At 38.0% G+C, this 20,698-nt stretch overlaps 1 protein-coding gene across 1 annotated transcript; it reads left to right on the top strand.

The window, feature by feature from the left end:
• The first annotated feature begins 386 nt into the window (after window positions 1-386).
• On the top strand, window positions 387-20,619 carry LOC139739475 (sushi, von Willebrand factor type A, EGF and pentraxin domain-containing protein 1-like). Its single transcript, XM_071650079.1, has 12 exons — window positions 387-447; window positions 2,396-2,443; window positions 6,078-6,204; window positions 7,813-7,928; window positions 10,869-11,057; window positions 13,480-13,728; window positions 14,945-15,190; window positions 15,605-15,805; window positions 16,219-16,455; window positions 18,266-18,562; window positions 19,213-19,374; window positions 20,447-20,619. The coding sequence occupies exons 1-12, from the start codon at window positions 387-389 to the stop codon at window positions 20,617-20,619; spliced, it is 2,106 nt and encodes a 701-aa protein (XP_071506180.1).
• The last annotated feature ends 79 nt before the right edge of the window (window positions 20,620-20,698 follow it).

Below are 20,698 nucleotides of genomic sequence, written 5' to 3'. Positions count from 1 at the left end.
GGATAGGCCAAGAAGGGGGTAACAGATATTCCAAAGTTCAGCCAACGCGTTACACAGACTGTGATTAAATCAAATAATATGTATTATCAATTATTGACTTTATGTGAGATATCGCAGCCCAAATCCCGGAAGTGGCCAGGTGAGGTGCAGAAAACCACTTCAGATCAATCAAACATCGGGACACAAGTGGCTCTTCATTATCGTAGCAAACATTGACAAGTTAACCATTAAATCCTACTTCTTCTCACCTTGAGTGGCTTGATAACTCAGAATGTTGAAACATCTCAGAGAGCGCAGTGCTCAGTTGGTGATCCAAGCTCTTGTGAGCGGACAGATTTTTAGCTCCTTCGGGATTTATTACAGAACTGTGCCACTAGTCGGGAACCATGAAACCAGCCTTGTGTCTTTCAATTGTCATTTTGTGCTCCCTCCTGATTTCAGGCTCTGGTGAGTTGAATATAATAATAGGGCATTATGTTTTGACATAATAAGGAAAATGAATCCACAGGAACTTTATAGATTCATCGATCTTAATTAGACCTACTGAGAAGCAGTCTGATAGTGCAATGACAACAGAGCAATATAGTTAGAGTATTATTTTGTCGTTCCCTTTCTATTCTTGCTGGCATTTTACTTAACTTCTGTATCATCAGAGAAAATTTAAAACTGTTGAAGGAGTATATATAAAAAAGAACCTTAAAGAGAAGTTTCACTTTCTTCACTTGTAATTCTCTACTTCGGGCATGTCGGAAAAATAGCTACTATCTGATGCAACATGATATATCGAGATATTCGGTTCGGATGAGGAAGGATTTATTAACCCCAAAGCTTAAAATAAACAATTATTTTGTCCTTTGATGAGGAATTCATGTTTCATTATTTCTTTTTTTTCTTTTTTATCGTTTGTTTGTTTGTTTTTTGCCTGGCATGACAGCGACTTAGTGCAGGGATTTCTTTATTGTGTTTGTTTCACGTTAATTAGGTTATTAATATATAGGTCTCCACTTCAAAGTTTCTTTTGTTTTTCCGCTTGTTATGTATATCAGTCAATTAATCATATAATTTCTTATATTACGTGTTGGTTGAATGCACCCTACTAGTACTGCTTTTTAGCATTCCTCCCTATTTCCAGCATTTCCGTAAACTTATCCTTTATTTCTTTTCTTATTATGGTGAAATTCATGTATTCAATTTCTGTAAAATAATTCATTTCAATGTTACTGTTGAAAATGGAAAAATGAATGAATTATGAATATATGAATGAATTATGCTTTTGGCGACAGATTTATCAAGATTTGTGTGAAATCGTTGGTCATGAAACTCGAGAAGAAACAGCTGAACAGCACGTCCCCTCCTTGGATTAAAGTCGTGTCTAACTGGTCTTTTTTTTTGGGGGGGGGTTCATCTTTGAGCAGTATCGAGATAGTTCATTTTTTATCTCTTCTACCTCTAATCACTCCCAACTTTTTTTCTATTTCTACTTTGATATCTTCTAGATGTTTTTCTGCTTCTTCTTTTTTTTTCGTTACAATTGTCTTAATCATTCTCCTCCCCTTCCTCTTTCACATTCTATCTCGTCGCAACGAACATACGTTCGGTATTCATCATTATAGGCCTTCTTATTCTTCCGTGTCTTTTAATTTCCATATAGTTGGGTCAGTATAATTCATGTAAACTTGCGGCCTTTTTTCTTATGAGTTGTTGGATTCAAAGCTTTAACAAACTTGGACACAACACAATAAACTGTTCTTGTTTGTTCATATGCTATAGATCATTATTTATTAAGTGCCTTGGATATTACCGTGGCCACCGCGGTAATCAAGTAAGTCTTCTCAAAACGCCAAAGGGCTGTCATGATCCATATGCAAAGAATACAAAGAACCTTGCTGAAGATGACTTGAACCAGGAACTTCAACTTCAGAGACCTCAGTCTTTCCCAATAGGCCACAACAGCATCTGCTGATGGTAATGATGAAGAATTCTAACCGATATTGATGTATAAAGTGTTTTTTCCCATTTGCTACCCTTTTTCTTTGTTTAACCACAGCTTTCTTCATTCCAGATTAGGCTAGAAATCTTAAGAGATAATGTTTTGGGGTTTTGTTTTTTTTTCAGTTTTTTTTTTTTGTAGTTTTGGGGTTTGGGGTAAGTTTTTCCTTTGTTTTGTTTTGTTTTGTTTGTTGTTGTTACAGTTATTTTTGTTGTTGTTGTTGTTGTTTTGCTAATGGTTATGTATGAGCTTGCCAGTTTGATATTTCTTGAATGCGTGACATTATAGTGAAATCGCGCATAACGGATAGTTCCTTGCGTGATACCAATGATGTTGCCCGTAAAAATGGATGCTCAATCTACTGCCATTCCTATAATACTATTTACGATGTCTTCTTTCTTTCAGATGCCTGGTCGCGACGTCGACGACGAAGATCCGATCCGCCACCACCAGGTCGGTTGATAAAATATCATTCTGTGTCTCTGTATATTGTTGATTGTTAACAAAACAAACCAGAATGAAATGAACTGTTAACTGACAAATGATTATAATAGTTTCTGATACAAATCTGCAAGGTATAAATATCTCAAATGAAAGTAGTGTAGTCATTATACATGCACATTATGATAGTAATAAGAATAACAACATATCCCTTGTTTCTTCCGCTCATTTGGAAATAATTGCTGTGGGCAGGAAATTGGGAATCCGCCTTGGAAAATGGTCGGTGTTCTCTAGATTAATCCCCTGTGTGAGAATACTTAAACCAAATTTACAAGATGTACATTGTATATACTTTTGTTAATATGTTTTGTGATTGGTAGGTGTATACGTGTTTGAAATCACAAAAATGTATGATTGTACATGTACATGCATGCCCAATGAGTTTGTACTGTAATCCTTGGTATGCTTATGTATTGCATGTATTTCAATATTGCTGTGGGCGCTTGGCCCCCGTCACATGTATAGCGAAGACCGTTCGACAACCATTCTTATATACGACCTCACTCTTCGGCAGTTGTCAGGGTTTGTATAGGTTTTTCTGAAGTAATAAAATAGCTGTTACAGCGTTTGGCAACTTTTGTGATAGTCTTGAGAAAGTAATAACTATAGTCTAACTATATGATCACCGACATAGGACTATATATATATATATATATATATATATATATATATATATATATAATTTATTATACTATATTATATTATATCATATTATACTACTGTTACGAATATGGATAAGCAGAAAACCACTGACCAGGGACCCACCTCCCTGCACTGACCATGCAGAACAATAAGTGCCTTGTTGTAGATGAAAACCACTCACCCTCCGCAGCGAATTCTCGTGGGGTCAAATGTTTACGTTCCGCACGTGCCAAGCACGCCCCTCCATGTTGACACTTTCTAGGGTTTCTCCTCCTAGGATTTTTGGCATAATTCAACCTCATAAAGTACCAAGTAGGGCACATTCCATAACAAGTGGATTTCCGTTCTAGACTGAATCTCTGATAAAGTACACATTCCTTGCACATTCCGTAAATTCTGTCCATTCCTCGCATTACATCGTTTGGAATTTTATGTTGTGTATAGTCCACTAAAGAATTCTATGTTTTACCTAATATGAAGGTATACGCCCCAAATATTCTATGTTCCTCATAGTTCCGCATAATTTGAATTGCCCGAATACCTTTGTAAGTTTAAAGAAATACATTGAGCATAGAGGTATAAATATCGATTGATCTGTTTAAGCAAGGGACTTAACTTTTTGGACTTCTGGCACTTTACTTCTTAAGAGGAGCTACTTCTTGACTCTAAGGACTTTAGCGAAAGTCGTCATGTCATGCTGTTAGAGTAATTACACAAGTTCCGTCATAACTCATTTTGATCATGTACGTTGTCAACGAGAAGTATCTGCCAATAAAATAACAGGTTTTGCCCGGAACATACGCTCTTCCGATTGAACTGTGTTGCAGCTCTCTCATCGTGGTGAATTGATTGTGTGAATGTACCTGATGCACCTTATATCTTACTAATCAACTCTCTTCCATTGCGGAAAATGTGCCTTTCTATTGGGGGTATCATTCCCGCTCGGTAAACATCCTGCCACCCCCAGTAGTCAGTGCAACAACACCCATTTTCCCGCAACAATACTATATATTACTGGTCGTTAATAATAGTTGGTCCTTGACATGAAGATGTAGTGGTCGGTAGGATATTTGCAAACCAGTTGCTGATAAAATTAGCAATTCCTGCAGCCAATCATCATTTTACTTAGCTGCACCCGACTAAAACAATCACGACTTCACTATCATGATCAAAGTTCGTAGTCTTGGTGTCACATTATTTTGATGCAAATCTAGCATTCAGTTGAAAGACCATAATGTATCCCAGCATGCAAGATTTCATTTGCGTGACCTAAGCTCAATTCGGAGAAGGAAAGGGACCGTATAGTTTTGGTTGAGACCTAATTTCAGGTGTCTAACATTTTTGGTGAGATGATGAGAAACCTCTTATGAAATATGACAGAGCATGTAATTCTATGAGGAATTCGACGTTTATTTAATGAAAATTGGTTTTGAAATGGCTGAGATATCCAAAATAAGAGCGAGGTCCCACACTTTATTACGATTGCTTTGTTTTACTATGTTTTTTGGATATTTCAGTCATTCCAAACCAGATTTTCATCAAATAAACTTTGTACTCCTCTTAAAATGGTATATGCTCTGTACTATATCATAAGTGTTTTCTTGGTATCTCACAAAAAGTTAAAAGCCCAACTCTCATCTCCACCAATACTGTACCATCACTTTAACTCGTAGATCAGCAGCAAAAGAAATTGATGTATGTTCTCATTTCGTCCCGTGTGATTTCAGCAATTCTCTGTTTTGCATGATCTCACAAAAAGAACTCAGTAAACTCTAACTTCTTCAGCATTGTGCAGCTATAGATTACTTACCTTCACGAAGAAAACAATACAATAATGTTATCCTGAAACTTTTGGTCCCTACACTGGCTCCCTGTAGAAAAAACGTTTCTTCTTGTCTACTGAACATTACGCAAATTTGCTGCTGCCTATACTGGTCAAAATACTCTTCATATTCACCAACCACCATGAAATCTCCGCTCACTCAACTCACAAAATTTACAGGTGCATGTACCGCTAATCAAGCATAGCCTGAGATGGGGAATCGTGCTTTCTCATACATGGTTCCAAAACTTCCTCTAATGCAAGCACCTTCTATAAATAATACTCAAACTTTCAAAGCGAACCTCAAAACATACTTTTTTAATTTGAATTGACCTTTGTTTATACCTAGTGTATTATATGCGTATAATTTTATTGTTTATTGCTTATTGTTATTATGGAATAGCTTCTGTTGTAAAGTTTTATTCTGTTCCACGGTCCCATGAATATCTTTTTAGGTAGAATGAGCGCTTTATAAAAGTCTCTCTGATTTGTTATAATATTACTAATATCATTGCTATTATTATTATTATTATTTTCATTATTATTATTATTATTATTGTTATTATTATCATTATTATTATTATTATTATTATTATTATTATTAGTAGTAGTAGTAGTAGTAGTAGTAGTATCATTATCATCTATCACCACGATTACTTGTTGGGACACTATAAACATTATTGAAATTCGATCATTTTTCTCTACTTCCATAATATTGTATGATGTGATTTTTGGGTTGTAGTCACCGATTGGTTGTCGATGGTTGCCAGTGAAAGAGTTCGGCGATCGACCAGTCCCCGCGTGTGTGTGATCGCGCACGTAGATCTATAGATAGACAATTCATTTTTATTTGGGGGCCTACTCCTTCTAGAGCAGTAGGTGATGCATTTTCCCTCTCATTGTATAGTTAACTGGGATTTAGGAATACTGATTAATTTAGAATTTCTAGTTTAATAATGAAAATACTATAGCTCCATGCTTCAATACATGTCCAATAGGGGGAAAACCTAAGCTAAGTTTTACTACTATGCTGTGATACAAATTACGATGATAGTATTGTGAAAGTATGATATGGACTAAACATGTTTTCTTTCCGTCGATTTCGCTGCTCCGTTATCCCAGATACATCGCCTCCAGGCTTCTACAATTGCCCACAGTCCCTCCCTCACCAGTACACCACCACATCAACCAAAGTGGTCACGTGGACAGAACCAACTTGTTACGATGACCGCGGCTCGTGCTCGATTTCGTACGTTTACCTCTTTATGTATAGGCGTTATTCACTGTCCCGGAATTGAGCAAAGATGGACATAACAGGACATTTGAGAATTCAGCTCTGATCGTATAGGTTTCTGGGTCATTCGTGAAGACATCGTATGACCATCGTATGACTGAGTTCTTCATACTCGGGAAGCAATGTCGTGAGTGGCAGCAAAATCTTTGGCAGGCCGACAAATCGCCTATCATCATGATCATGAGAAGGTTCATTTTATGACAAAGTTTCACACCTTCTTCATAGCCTTCCCGTGCTATTCGGATGTCATCATATGACCTTTGGTATTGTATTTTCTTGGGCTTTTGGTGGGCTGATAACCGAGTTCGGCGCCAACTCCGTACGTAGTTCAACATACCATATTCGTATAATTCTGTCTTTTGTCAATTTCGGGACAGATGAAAGTGATAACAATGTCATGTGCAACATGAAAACTAATGTAATATGTAATCTTGATGTCGATGTCAATTTGAATGTCTATTCAGATGCCGGGAAATTTGCGTCAGTTCTGTTACGTTCTATCCGTGACAAGTAACAGAGACTGAGAAAATACAAAATAAGTGATCCGCCTAAGAAAACAGCAACAACAGCAGCATTTTGATGTCTTCAAGAAAATCAAAATCCTGTCCAAGTTTCATAGTCAAATGACGTGTTTTGCCTATAACAATGAGACAAGAAGGAACTGTCCTGAGCAGAAAACAAAAGATAGAAAACATAGTTACCCAGGCTTCTTAAACAGTGTTAAAGAATGTATGTTATTTATAACACGCACACGCACGCGAACACCCACCCACACGCACACACACACACATACACACACAATTTTTGTTGTTTCTTGATATATTTGTTTATTTGAATTTCATTCGTTTGACACAAACACACACACACACACACACACACACACACACACACACACACACACACAGGCGCACGCACACACGGTCAGGCATTGTAGGCCTAATAGGGCCGAGAAACCATTCTTTAATCATGTTAATTGGTAAATCAGTGTAAATGTAGACGTTTGATTTGTTTCTAAGTTATAACACGAACAGGGTGGTACAAAATAAGTATTTTTCAAACAGGATATCAAGAATGAAAGTTATGAAATTCTAAACTTTTACACAAGTTGATATACTGACTCGATCACACATCGAAAGAGGCAGTGAAGGCATAATCTTATCACCACTCTCTACATGGTTTGTACATAGATGTGATACTGACCAATCACATTTCTGGTCGATAATTTCAACTTCAACTTTTTCATTTAGGAATGCAAAGTTATAGGGCTGCGAAGTCCTCGAGACCGGCAGTTTTCTTTCATTATATCGAAATTTCGCTATAACCGAACACAATATAAGCAATAAAAATATATAGAGAGTGTATAGTTGCCTCGATTTTTACGTCGTTGTAACCATGTTCGTTACAACGGGGGGAGTGCACTAATTGGTTGTTTTTATCCCTAACTCACATTTTTAGAACTATTTTGAAGCACTAAAGCTGGGTTTTTGTTTCATCTGCAAATGGTAAATATAATTGATGATCAACCTTATCAACGCAGTTTCATGCATACATTTATTCTAAAAGGCGAAGTGGACCTGCATCCGGGTCACATTTTTCAGAAGGCTATCACGTGATCACTTACACGGCACGTGACAGCGCGGGAAACACGAGGACGTGCCAGATTACTTTCACCGTTGTAGGTGAGGTTCGCTATTCTTTTTTTTTAATAATAATCTTTAATGACTTTCTTCCCTCATGTTATGTAATCCATCCGATTTTTTGATAGCTTTACTTGACAGTACTTTACAGTCTCTTTCCACGCATTTTACATTATTTTGCTTTAGAGCTAATACTGTAACATGAATTGTATCGAACAATAATGAATGACCGCATTAAAATCTTAATTGTCATCTGCATCTTTATCCATTTTGGGAGCGCGACAGATGATTACTAGTATTGTGTGTGTGTGTGTGTGTGTGTGTGTGTGTGTGTGTGTGTGTTTTCGCTTTTTCGGCCAGCGTGGTCATTTGCTTTGACTGCAAGTACCCTCGTTTATGAATTTGAAATTATCTTCCTAAATTCTCATGGAATTTTCACAAGGTCCCATGGTCAATTCATCGTGCCAGCCAGAACTATTATAAGAAATGAACGACAGTTGACGAGAGAGCACCCCATTTCATTTCATAGTACACACTATTTACATCATTATTTTGCCGTTGATACGAGCATTTACACTGATTTTAATTTTTTATTACATTCGTCAAAATAAAAATCGTTCTGTTTCTTTATCAGAGTTCATTGTTACTTTCGCACAAGTCAAAACGAATGTATTACCTTAACCCACTTTCGCGCTTATTTTAAGTTTTAGTAATTGACAAAACCTTCTTTTATATATAAATTGTAGTGTATTTGGTCAAAGTCTGTTTGTGCATAATTAGCATCAATGTTATTTATCTCATATTTTGTTTTGTTTTGTTTTGTCTTGTTTCATGTTTTGCTGTATTTTTTTTTTAATTATTATCAAGCACCATGGTCTCCGGCAAATCAATTCATTTTATCGTTGTTGTATACACGTTGAAACCATTCTTCTATACCGCGTTGGAGAAGGATTATTTAAAGGCGCATTCCAGACGATTTTCATGATTTCACATCCTGTAGTACATAAATCAACAGTTCCATGTAAAGATTTCTGAAATTTATTGTGGTCCTTGAGCAGAGAAATTAATACCCTGAAAACCCAAAACAAATTACACTGAACAAAGATGATTACATAGGAGCCTCACATATTTCGGAAATGTAGCAATGTAATTCATTACAATATCACGTGCCTAACAAGTTCACCTGTGTAGAATTTATACATGCCTTCTTCTTTTGTTCTGCTTCCTTGAGCCCCTACTCATGCATTCTTGTTGTGAGGCTGCCATGTCATCATCCTTGTTCATTGTGATTTGTTATACAGTTTGAAAACACTACTATTCCTCATCCCAATCACTAACTTAATTCTGGAACTCTGCACCCAGAGTAAAGGTTGATAGTTGTTCATAATTATGTGACCCTGCATCACAAAACAAACAAAAAGTCGCACGCACTGATTTTTTTTTTGTGTGTGTGTGAGGTCTGAAAATAAGTGAAAAGGGTCAATTTGGTCAATCTTGACTTTTTTATATTTTCTGCAAGAGCAAGTCTTCTACATTATGCTAAAATTTGGTATCATTAAATGAACAGGAAAGTGTGTTTTTTAGCAATTTATCTCGAACACCCCCCCCCCCTTTTTTTTAGAATAGTGTAATTAGGTGTGTCTTTAGGGTCCCCCTTTCATTTCCTAAAAAAACCCTGTACACACTCTTCTAATAACTTTAGAAAGGATGATGCTACTGCTTTGAAGGTTTTTATTTATCATGGACATAATGTTGATAGAACATGCTCAATTTCAGCTTAATCTGATAATCCCTTCATTGTGGTTAAACAGGTGGGTTTTCATCCTGTTTCTTTTGTCCCATTCATTGCACATGTCGCACGGCTTGGTGAAGATTAAACGCTTGAATCGACCCTGTGCTTCAGAGCCTCTTTTCTCAGTTCACACTTTTCAGGAGTGTGTGCTTTCTTTCCCATATTTCGATAGGTTGGGAGAGTCCATTTGATTTGAGTTATACATCATTTTCAAGCTTGAGGTATATATGCTCTTTCAGAATATGCTTTTAACTGAAAATCCATGTTTAGCGACTTTTTGTTTGTTTTATATGGTGCAGGGTCACATATTATGTAAAAGTCTGAAAATCATCCGGAGGTCTCCTTTAAACCATATCTCATGGATCCTGGAAATGACGTCAGATATGAAGACATTGTATTTTGGGGATTTGGCATCACAGATCCCATGTCTGTGGGGTTATCAGCTCCGATTGTCGAGTAAATACTCGTCGCAAATGTTTGCTGATTTGTGCTATTTTGTTATCAGCTTCCTTTATACTTGATAACCAACATAAATTCCTCTGGATAGCCTAGTGACCTTCTTTCATCATGATTTCATATTATGTTTCATATCCAAAATAACACAGAAATTATTACAAGATAACAATATACTCCTTTGTACAAGCAGATTAAACAGTTCGCGGTTCACGGTAAACGAAAGTGTCCCCCCCCAAAAAAAAAAACAAAAAAACAAAAAAACAAAAAAAATTCAACCTTATTTCCATGAGCCTCTGCAAATCTTAATCTTATCAGCAAATCAATGATAAACAAAGAGAAAGCTAAATGGTAAAAGCGGCATTTCTTCCAAATGAGTATAAGAAATATCTAACAGTTACACTGACATCAGTGCATTACTCGGTCGTCTTGACGAAGCCATCCCTCTCGCCCAGCTTCCACGAGTAATACTGCCCGCGAGCTCGACATTGAAAATATGAGATGATTGAGACGACATGAAAAATATATAAGATGAAAATATATCTTTTATCTCTCCATCAGTGGGTTGACATGCCTATTTTCTATCCATTGTCATTAAAACATGCTCAGAGAAATCTGAACCAGAAATGAATTAAGTCATTAAACTTTTTTCTTCATTTTCTTTTTGATGTTTTGCAAATTTTTAAAACAAAATCTATTTGGGGTTTTTCCTACATCCTTTCCGCTCATCCGCGCAGTGGTGAGGTGCAGCACAGCCGCTGCGCCCCAGCACGGGACTGTGTCTTGCTCCCAGTCCACGTCCGTCGGGTCGGTGTGCACCTTCAGTTGCGCCGTGGGCTTGACTCTTGAGGGCTCTACCCAGAGGACGTGTCAGTCCGTCAGCAGCAGCAGCGCCCAGTGGTCCGGTACGCAGCCCGTCTGCGCAGGTAACCATAGCCATCATCCTCACATCAAAGTTCAAAGTTCAAATTAATTTTCATTTTCCATCAAATAAACAGAGATATTACACACAATGTATTCATAAAGAAGAACATAATATTTGTAATAATTGCAAAAACGTAAATCTTACATCATACTGAAGTAGATAGACATGGTGTTCATTCAACAAGCTTGTTCACTCAACAAGCTTTGCTTTTTAGTAGGTTCCATCGTATTTCTCTTCGCATCCTTTACTTTGATTGAAAATGACACATCGACCGTTATGTATTACTTTTGTATTCCTATTTCTTCATGTATATATCCAAGCTGGACATTCTGTATTATATTTTGTTATATACCATGTATTTTCCATCGAGAAATACGAAAATAAATTGAAATTGAAAAAAAAAATTGAAAATTATAGTACATGATCTGACTCGTAATGCGCCTATAATAGTCTCATTGGTGACAAAATAATGTTCATCGTTAGCTATTATGATGCTGTTCTATTTTCTGCATATTCTACTTAGTCTTCCTATAGTTACAGTGCATTCCCGTTATAACGAAGTTCTCAGGACCGGCGGTTCCATGAGAATTTGAGAAATTTGAGAAAATGAGAATTTTTAATATGTTATATGCGCAGTATCCTCGTTCAATGTAAATTTCAGGTTTATGCTCCCATTATATAATCACTACATCCGTACCTGTATCAACATTTTGAACTCATTATGAAGTTGATCATAGATAATGTGCACGTATAAAATACTTGTGTATCTGTATGCCATATTTTCACTCAGTTCTTATTCTTTGGGTTCTTGGGGTGTTTTTTTTTTTCTTCACTTTTTCTTCTTTTTTCTCTTTTATTTCTTTTTCCTTTTGCACTTTGATATTTTAGCTTTCATATCGTTTCGTCATTATTACTTTGTGTCCTATCTCCATTGATTGCATAGCAAATTTACACCGGTATCTTTTCATGGAACCGTTTACAAGCTTTGCTTTTGCGGTTCCATCATATTTCACAAGTTATAGAAAATTGTCTTATGTATACATTATGTATGCTGACACACTTTCTGTTCATGACCCGACTTATAACATATTTTGTATCTTGCTTGGTTTCTTTTCTTTTTTTGGATGTATTTTGATGTCAAGTGAAATATGAAAATAAACGTGCCGGAACTGTTACTGTGTCTCGAGTGCAAGACCAGTGCAGTTTCAGTTATTCAATTCAATTCAATATTAAATTCATGACAATGCTCCTACGCCAATTGCTCCCATAAAATATATTATCTGCACGCCAAGCCAAACATAATTAATTCTACCTACAAAGTTAACCTATGACCCTTATCCTAATCCTCACATCAAACTAAACCTAAAACCCTTTCGTAACCCTAACCCTAACCAGTGCTAACCCTAAGTCCTTGGAGAAATGTTGTGTCATCGGGACCGGCAGTTGTTGTTCTTTTTTTTTTTCGCTGTATCGAAATTTCTTTAGAGACGAACTTGTACCTTTATTTCGTTGTATAATGAGAATATCGTTATAGCGGCAGTGCACTGTAGGCCTACAACCTATAAATTTCATGAAGAAAACAAAATGAGAGTAATTGAGAGGTTGCAGTATAGAACAATTGCCGACATTTAGGCTTTTGAACTGTGATAGGCATTTCTGCACGGAATCTCGATAACATTTCTTGAATCAGTTTTGTTTTCACTTTCTCATGGGACTCGTTTTCTAGGCTGTATTGTTTGACAGTTTCCATGTTGTTGTCAGACTAATACTAACATAATTATCATATAAAAATAATGATAAAAAGTACTGGCGAAACTTGACAGCCATTTCGTCGTAGTTACGATAGTACTTTAAGTAATACTAGTGATAGTTGTGTTTGCGACGATATTATCAGTGCATGCGTACTTTAATCAGGTTTTTTTCACAATTCTGATCTCATTTCTTCCGCAGACATCCCGTGATTAGAGATTACGTTTTTTGTCCTTTCCACATTTTTTTTTCAATATCATCAAGAACTTAATGATGATAGTTCAACGTTGCAATCATTACCTTCGTTGTCATAATTATCAGTACCATCACAGTTTTTGTTACAAGAGTAAGCCTTTAATGACTGCATGCAATTATTTTCATCACACCAACGCACTGGTTATGTCTCTTCTCTCTCCCTCTCTCACACACATTCTTTCTTCCCCCCCCCCCTCTCTCTCTCTCTCTGTCTTGTCTTTCATCTTCCTTCAAAAGTCTATCCTTTTAACGCATTATAATCATTTTAGCACTGAGTTTCTAACATCATCATCATCATCATCATCATCGTTCAAACATTGAATTGTAACATCATTATTATTCTTTCTAACTTTGATATCTATCATCGTTCACACCACTGCTATTCAAGCCTACACTGATTTCTAAATTTTCTAACACAGATAATTTTGCGCCTGTGATCACACAATGCCCGGGTACTATCAACGCCGATCGCACCCAGCACTGGGGCGTGGAGGTCAGCTTTCTCGTCCCGACGGCATCGGACAACTTTGACGCCACTCTTCTCATAACCACGGAGCCTGCAGACCTACGCTCCCCGTACAATTTCACAGCCGACACCGTTTGCAAGTATCACTTCCGGGATGACACCGGAAACACTGCCACCTGCGTCTTCAACGTGTATCTGCACGGTATGTGTTGCAGGTGACACCCACATGGCGTCTTCCCGTGAATTTTGGTTCTTTAACTTACCCATATAATATGAAGCTGATTTTGCTATGACACACATTTCCCATAGACACCTGCCCGAGTGTATAGTTCGGAGTAGTCTTCAAAGCGTTACGAGCTTCCATTCAAAACACTGTGGTATCTATATTCTTTTACATTCTCCAAGAAAAGAAAGAAAATCGTATCCTTTGCAATAAATATTAGGAAGATTATATTTCTTTCTTTTTTCACACAACGTTGAGGTCTCTAACGCAGATACAGCCCGGCGGTTGCCGACTGACATTATTGGTGCGATGTGCCGATCGATATTAAATCTGTCACGGCTTTATCTGTATGATCATCATATCCAGTTGGTTATATTGATCATCGAAGTTTTTAATGGATACTGGCTTCATGTACAACTGAATGACACCATCAGTTATGTTTGTTTGATACAACTTTCTTTTCGCTACGAAGTCTACAGTGTGATGTTTTAATCGGCTAGTAGCTATTTCAGCATAAACATAATTGAAAACTTTACCAATGTTTACGGAACATGTTACGATAATTTCAACAAAAATTGTTTTTCATGGTACATTGTATCACAATGGTTTGTCATAGTGAAAAAACCTGCCCAGCGAATAAATGAATAATCCACGTGATTGCTGATCATTAATTTGGTAAGTTCTACCCATAAGAGAGTAATGTTTTGCGTATAAACAATGGTTAAAGTTAGAAGGACGATATTCTAACTGCCATTGCTAGAAATTGTGGAATTCCATTCAATGCAAATAATCATCTGGGGGACCTCGATTGACTTCGTTTTGGCACTCAAAGCAGAAAACTCCTACAACGACTGACAAGAGCATTTCAAAGCCTTTGGATGCATCATTTCTTAGATTGTTTGTCTGTACGTGACGTTTCTGTGTTACTGTCATCCCAAGATCAGTAAATGCATATTTGTCGAGTGAATGGCACCATTTACGGATAAGATTAAATGTGTGTGTGTGTGTGTGTGGGTGGGTGTGTGTGTGTGTGTGTGTGTGTGTGTAAGTTACATATTTTAGTTTGTATCTAATGGCCGCTTTTCATCTATTTGATGGCCTCATCAGGCCTATAATCTGTCACTGAAAGAAAAAAAAAGTCTTCTCACGAGTCCTTGCTCCTCCGTTCATATTGTGACATCTGATTACGTCACAGACTTGGTCGTCCCAGAGTTCCTCACCTGTCCTCCCAGCCAGAACATGCGCACTAGCACAGAGATGACCCCGGTCACGTGGGACGAGCCGACCGTGCGGGAAATCCCCGGCAACGAGGTGCGTGTCACGTGCAACTACGGCAGCAACAACGCCCTGCTGCCGTGGGGCAGCAACCACGTGGTGTACACAGCGACCAACATGAAGAATAGCTTGAGTTCCATCTGCGACTTTACTGTCACGATCGAACGTAAGTAGCTGGTTTTTCCTAGACGCGGGAAATAAATCTTGAATGAGACTTAATAAATGGCCTATAAATGGCCTATAACATGGCCTTTGTTAATTAATACTATCCAGTGGCGGTTCCAGGAATTCTGTGAAGGGGGTGGGGGCGAAAAAAACATTTCTGGTGCCACTTCCAGGTTTCATCGGCTTTCAGCGATTTTTTTTTTTCTTTTTATTTCTTTTGTTTTAACAGAAAATAAAGAGGGAGCCGCCACTGCAATATCAATTCAATGTGTTTGTAAATGAACGTATAGCTACCAATCTATCTGATATACGCAGATTTTTGTAAACGTTGTATGTTCTTTAAAGATTGAAGTGATCAGAGAGAATAGTTTCAACTCCTTTTCAACTTTTCATTCATTATTTTTTCCCCACCCAGCCATGCCTTGTATGAGCCTTCGCTCTCCTGCTCACGGGGCCTTATCTTGTGACAAATGGGCGTACGGCCGGTACTGCAGCATGTCATGTAATGAAGACTACGATATCCCGGTACCCAGCGCGTTCCAGCCCGCTACCGACATCTACACCTGTGGCTCGTCCGGAATGTGGAGCCCCCATTCCTACGTCCCCGACTGCTCTCGTAAATACAACTTTCTTTTTTATTCTGTTCTTATGACTTGTTCGTGTTTTGCACTTAATCGCATCACCTAGATTTTAGTTTCTTATTATCCAAACTCTTTTCCCCCATTAATTGTAGTTGGTTAGTAAATTGGTATCTGTTTCATTTCCTCATGTTATAGGGAATATGTTTTGCAAATTCCTACATCCTGATTTATCTCCCCTCTAATAATGATAACAAAATATTCCGATTTGTGGAGAAACAATGTAAGCTTGTACGTAAGTGTCCTGTAAGTTTTACATATTTTGCGTGTATGTGTGCATTTGTGTGTGTGTGTGTGTACGTATAGGTGCAAAGCATGCAAATGCGAATTTCTTCGTTGTCTTTGTGCTGTGACTGCCGAAAACTGTTTTCCTTTCCTATGCCTGGGTTAGAGGTTCGAGACCCAACCAAGAGCAATCTCCCAACTGAACTCCTCTACTACTCTGGCCAGTGCACCTCACCGACCTCGAGAGAGGACATCGCCAAGTCTTTCATCGACGTCATCAGCAAATCCGACGAAGCAAAAGAAATCTGCGATACTGACGACGGCTGTTCCGTCGAAAACGTCGCCGTCGTGTGTGGATGGCCAGCAAGGCGCCGCAAGAGGGCGCTTCTCGACGACCATACAGGTAAAGCAATAAGCCAGTTCGTAGTTCCACTTTGCGCATGAGCAGAAAAAGGTCATCTGTAGGCCTACCAACAGGCATGTTGGTTTTTAAATTCACTGAGATAAGCATCTGTCATATAATGATTATTCAAGTAATACTTGTAAATGTTGCTTGCTAGTTACATCCACCAAACATCCACCAATTTTTTCACAAGAATAAAATTTTGAAATTGCCTGACTTGTTTGATTACAACCTAGGTATTTTCATGTATAAATACTCCACGAATGATCTTCCTGATGCTTTTCTTCACATGTTCAAAAGAAACTACTCAGTTCACAATTATCCCACCCGCCAACGGGACGCTTATCACCTTCCACGTACTCGAACAATTTTCGCGATGAAAACAATTATGTATGCGGGACCGAAATACTGGAACGATCTCCCCTCTGAACTCACAGGTTGTTTATCACTATCATCCTTTAAATGCAAATTAAGACAGTATTTATTGCATAGTTACATTAATTCAGCTCACTGAAATCTGTTTTGTGATGCACAGGACTATCCCGCTGTACCGTACTCCAGGGTTGTTGTTATGTTAAAACCAGCTATTTGTGCCCTCAAATTCTGTCACTGTGTCTATGACCTATTGCATTTTCTTCCTTCTCTAAGACATTTGGGGCGAGGTAACAGCTGGTATTTTAATTCCTTCTGCACTGTAACTGGTGTTGAATGTCTTCTTTTTTTCGGGGGGGGGGGAATTTGCAGGTGCATGTGTTCCCTCCTTAATACACGCAATGTATAAATCTTTAATATTTTTTAACCGTATTATTGTTATCATATATTGAGTCATATTGTTATCATCGCCAGAACGACAATGGTTCATCCGCCTACAGCATGTGGCTTATCCGACCCCAAATCTGTATTAGAGAAGAATTTGCTATATAACTCAATAAATGTACTTTTTTTTCTCTATGTTTTGGTCAATGTTGTACCCGTGCTCCCCATCTTAATCTTTAACTCGATTTTAACTGGGACCTACGCTCAACAAGCTCGCTTTTAAGTAGGTTCCTTCATATTTCTTTAGCATCCATTCACAGATTCAAAACGTCATAGATCGACCACTATATGTTTTATATATTTGCAATATTTTATATATGTCTCCAGCTTGATATCATGTACTTCATTTAATTTTGTTATATTTGATGTATTTTTTCATCGAGAAATATGAAAATAAATCGAAATCGAAATCGAAATCGAAACAACAAGCCTGGTATTGGGCAATATGAATATTTAAACAGTTTTTTTTTTAATGCATTCAATGCAAAACAATGAAATGGATGCTTCCCCGACGGTTGATTGACGGACTATTCTGGTCACCTGGTCTATGCAAGTTCATTCATTGTTTGAACACAAATTCCGTGAATTGTTACGTCGGGCAAGCTTACCGGTTCGCATAATGTCTCTTTTAAACGATTGAAGTACCTAACCCACTGACAAAAAAGAAAGGTCATTTTTACCAACGTGTAAATGAGCTGATTATGAACTGGCTTATTCATCGGCATTATTTTTTATTTGCGTTTCAAATCCAGTCATTACACCTTCTCTTCCTCCTCCTCCTCCTCCTCCTCCTCCTTCTTCTTCTTCTTCTTCTTTACTCAAGATTCATAGGCCCTATTTCTTTTAATTTGGTCATCATTTTCACGGCCTGTAAAATAATTTTACAGAAGGACGCTGTACAAAAACGTCAAACGCTATGATCATTTTCATTTTTCATCGTTAAACTTTGAAAAAAAAAGGATTTTATTGCATAATATTCTCTATGACATGTCAGACGGAAAAGCAACGCCGGATTTGGACCGCGTCTTTGACAACGTGACAACACAAGGCTACCAGCCCATGCGAATCATGATGAGCCTAGCGGCGAACGCAACAGGCCCAGGCGGCCAGAGCCGGGCTCAGAAGAAGCTGACGAACTGGGCGCAGTCCCTCCTCTCTGGAATACTGGCTCCAGCGCGAGATGGAATAGCGATACTTCGTGAGAAGTTGGACCACGTGACCGACTCGGATTTTTTCATGCTCGTGGGGGATCCTGGGATAGAATGCGAAGATGGATATGTTCCTGACGGCAGTAAGATGAAATGTGGTAAGGTCTTCTGTTATGTGTATGTCTGTGTGTGTTGCATCACCGTGTGTGAGTGTGTTTTGTATGACTTGTGTTTAATAATATTGGACAACTTTCGCATCAACGGACGGCCTGGATTCCAAAAAATTTATTTGAAAAGAAATTGAGAAATATTTTGCGGTTTTATCATGATTCATGGTCACAGATCATAAATCTGTTGGCGACGATAAAGGCGACAACTGACCATTATTAGGCCTATGTCTTATTCGATAATAATAAAATATCATTATATTCCTCAACAAAAGCATTTTCACATTCCAAGTATGGTATCATCAATGTTTTTACCTTTGTAAGATTATTCGATTTTAATCTGAAGACTTGGTCTGCCTCGACAACGAATAAGGTCTATCAAATGAATTTTAATTGTAAATATGAATCTCCCTTTCTCTTCGAGATTCGACCATAATTATATTCAAACCGAGCACTGACCGTGTCGGAGAGATGATTAATCCATGTGATCACTTGACGCACAGCTGCTTGGCCTATCCACACTATACCCATGATGGATTGTTTTTCTGTTTTCCTGATGTACTGCTTACATCGTGCTATGACAGATTTGTTTTTTCTTTCACCCACTCTGATTCTATTTTTGGCAGTTGCCTGCGCGACCGGACACTATTACGACCCGCAGTCGAGATCATGCAAGATGTGCGGCTTCGGCTTTTACCAGGACACCGATGCCCAGATGACTTGCATGAGGTGTCCGGACGGTCAATCTACACTGGAGAAGGGGAGCCCCGATATTGCCAGTTGCAGAGGTATGACCGTTTGATATGTCTAAAGGAAAGCAAAGCCCACATATAAAGTTGAATTGAGTGAATGCAGCAATATACATTTGGGAAAGATTGAGGAAAATCGGACAATCGATTAAAAAAAATATGAAATTTTAATTTATTGACATTCTTCCGTCGACATGTTTTCATTGCAACTGATTGACAAATTACCCTACATCGACATAATAAGCACTGAATTGATCAGCGTTTTAGTAGAGACGGAAGAATTTCATGAATTTGAATAATTACGCAGTACTTGCATGCTATAAAGATTAGAACCAACACTCCGTCTTGCTGTCGGGCGGAAGCTCAGTGATCTAGTGGAGATGACGCCCGTCCGGAGATCAAGAGGTCGTAGGTTCGAATCGTGCTCGAGTACGTGATTTTTATCATCGCCACTACTATAACATTGATCAATTCAGTGCTTATTTACGTCGATGTATGGCAATTTTTCTATCAGTTGAAATGAAAACATCTCGACGGAAGAATTTCATGAATTTAGGCACATCAATGTTGTTTGTAATAACAACAATCAATGTACTAGAATTCACAAAATTCTTACATTACGAAAAAATAATGAAACAATTAAGGACCGTCCAAAAGAGGAAAATATCATTATTTACATTCATATGAAAATGAAATTGATCCAAATTTAGTGTAATTTGCAGATGACGACTGACGATTAAATATGCACCATTGGTACCCATAAAATATCAATCCATCATCATCCGCTTCTCTGGAAAAAAAAAATGCAAATTTTGAACGGTATGAATAATTATGCTTTCATTCTTTTCATTCTTTTCCTGTTATTTCTTATTTCTTTTTCCTTTTTTTTTTTTTGCTCCTGGCAAACGGTGGGAGGGGAGTCCGCCAAAACCCCCTGAACAACCCCACTCCAACCCTAGTTATGGGCCTGCATTTAGTACCCTCTCTATGACGTGTTGGAGCTCCATGGTATGATCTATTCACATGAGCTACAACACACTATGACATGGTATGACAGTGTTAATAGTGCCTTACTCCTATTCACATCAATTATCTTTTCTGTGTCCCACAGATCAGTGTGAAAGGGGCCATTTCTCCACCACCGGCTTCTCGCCCTGCATCCAGTGTCCACCTGGCACGTTCCAGCCGCTGATTGGTCAGTCGGAGTGTTTTGAGTGCCCGGATGGTAGTCGCACGTGGACCCGGGGCGCCACTGACGTAGAACAGTGTGCAGAACTTGAATAAAAATTTGCAAAGATTTAAAGGCTCAATATATCATTTTTCTGCTACATTTTCCTTTTTTTACTATGAGTTTGCAGTGCCT

This window comes from Diadema antillarum, unplaced genomic scaffold (assembly GCF_040938485.1).
Source record: "Diadema antillarum isolate AM-2024a unplaced genomic scaffold, OU_Dant_1.0 seq00000799_RagTag, whole genome shotgun sequence".
In the NCBI taxonomy this organism is placed as follows: Eukaryota; Metazoa; Echinodermata; class Echinoidea; order Diadematoida; family Diadematidae; genus Diadema; species Diadema antillarum.
The sequence above is the reverse complement of the archived record's forward strand: the minus strand, read 5'-3'. Positions and strand labels throughout refer to the sequence as shown.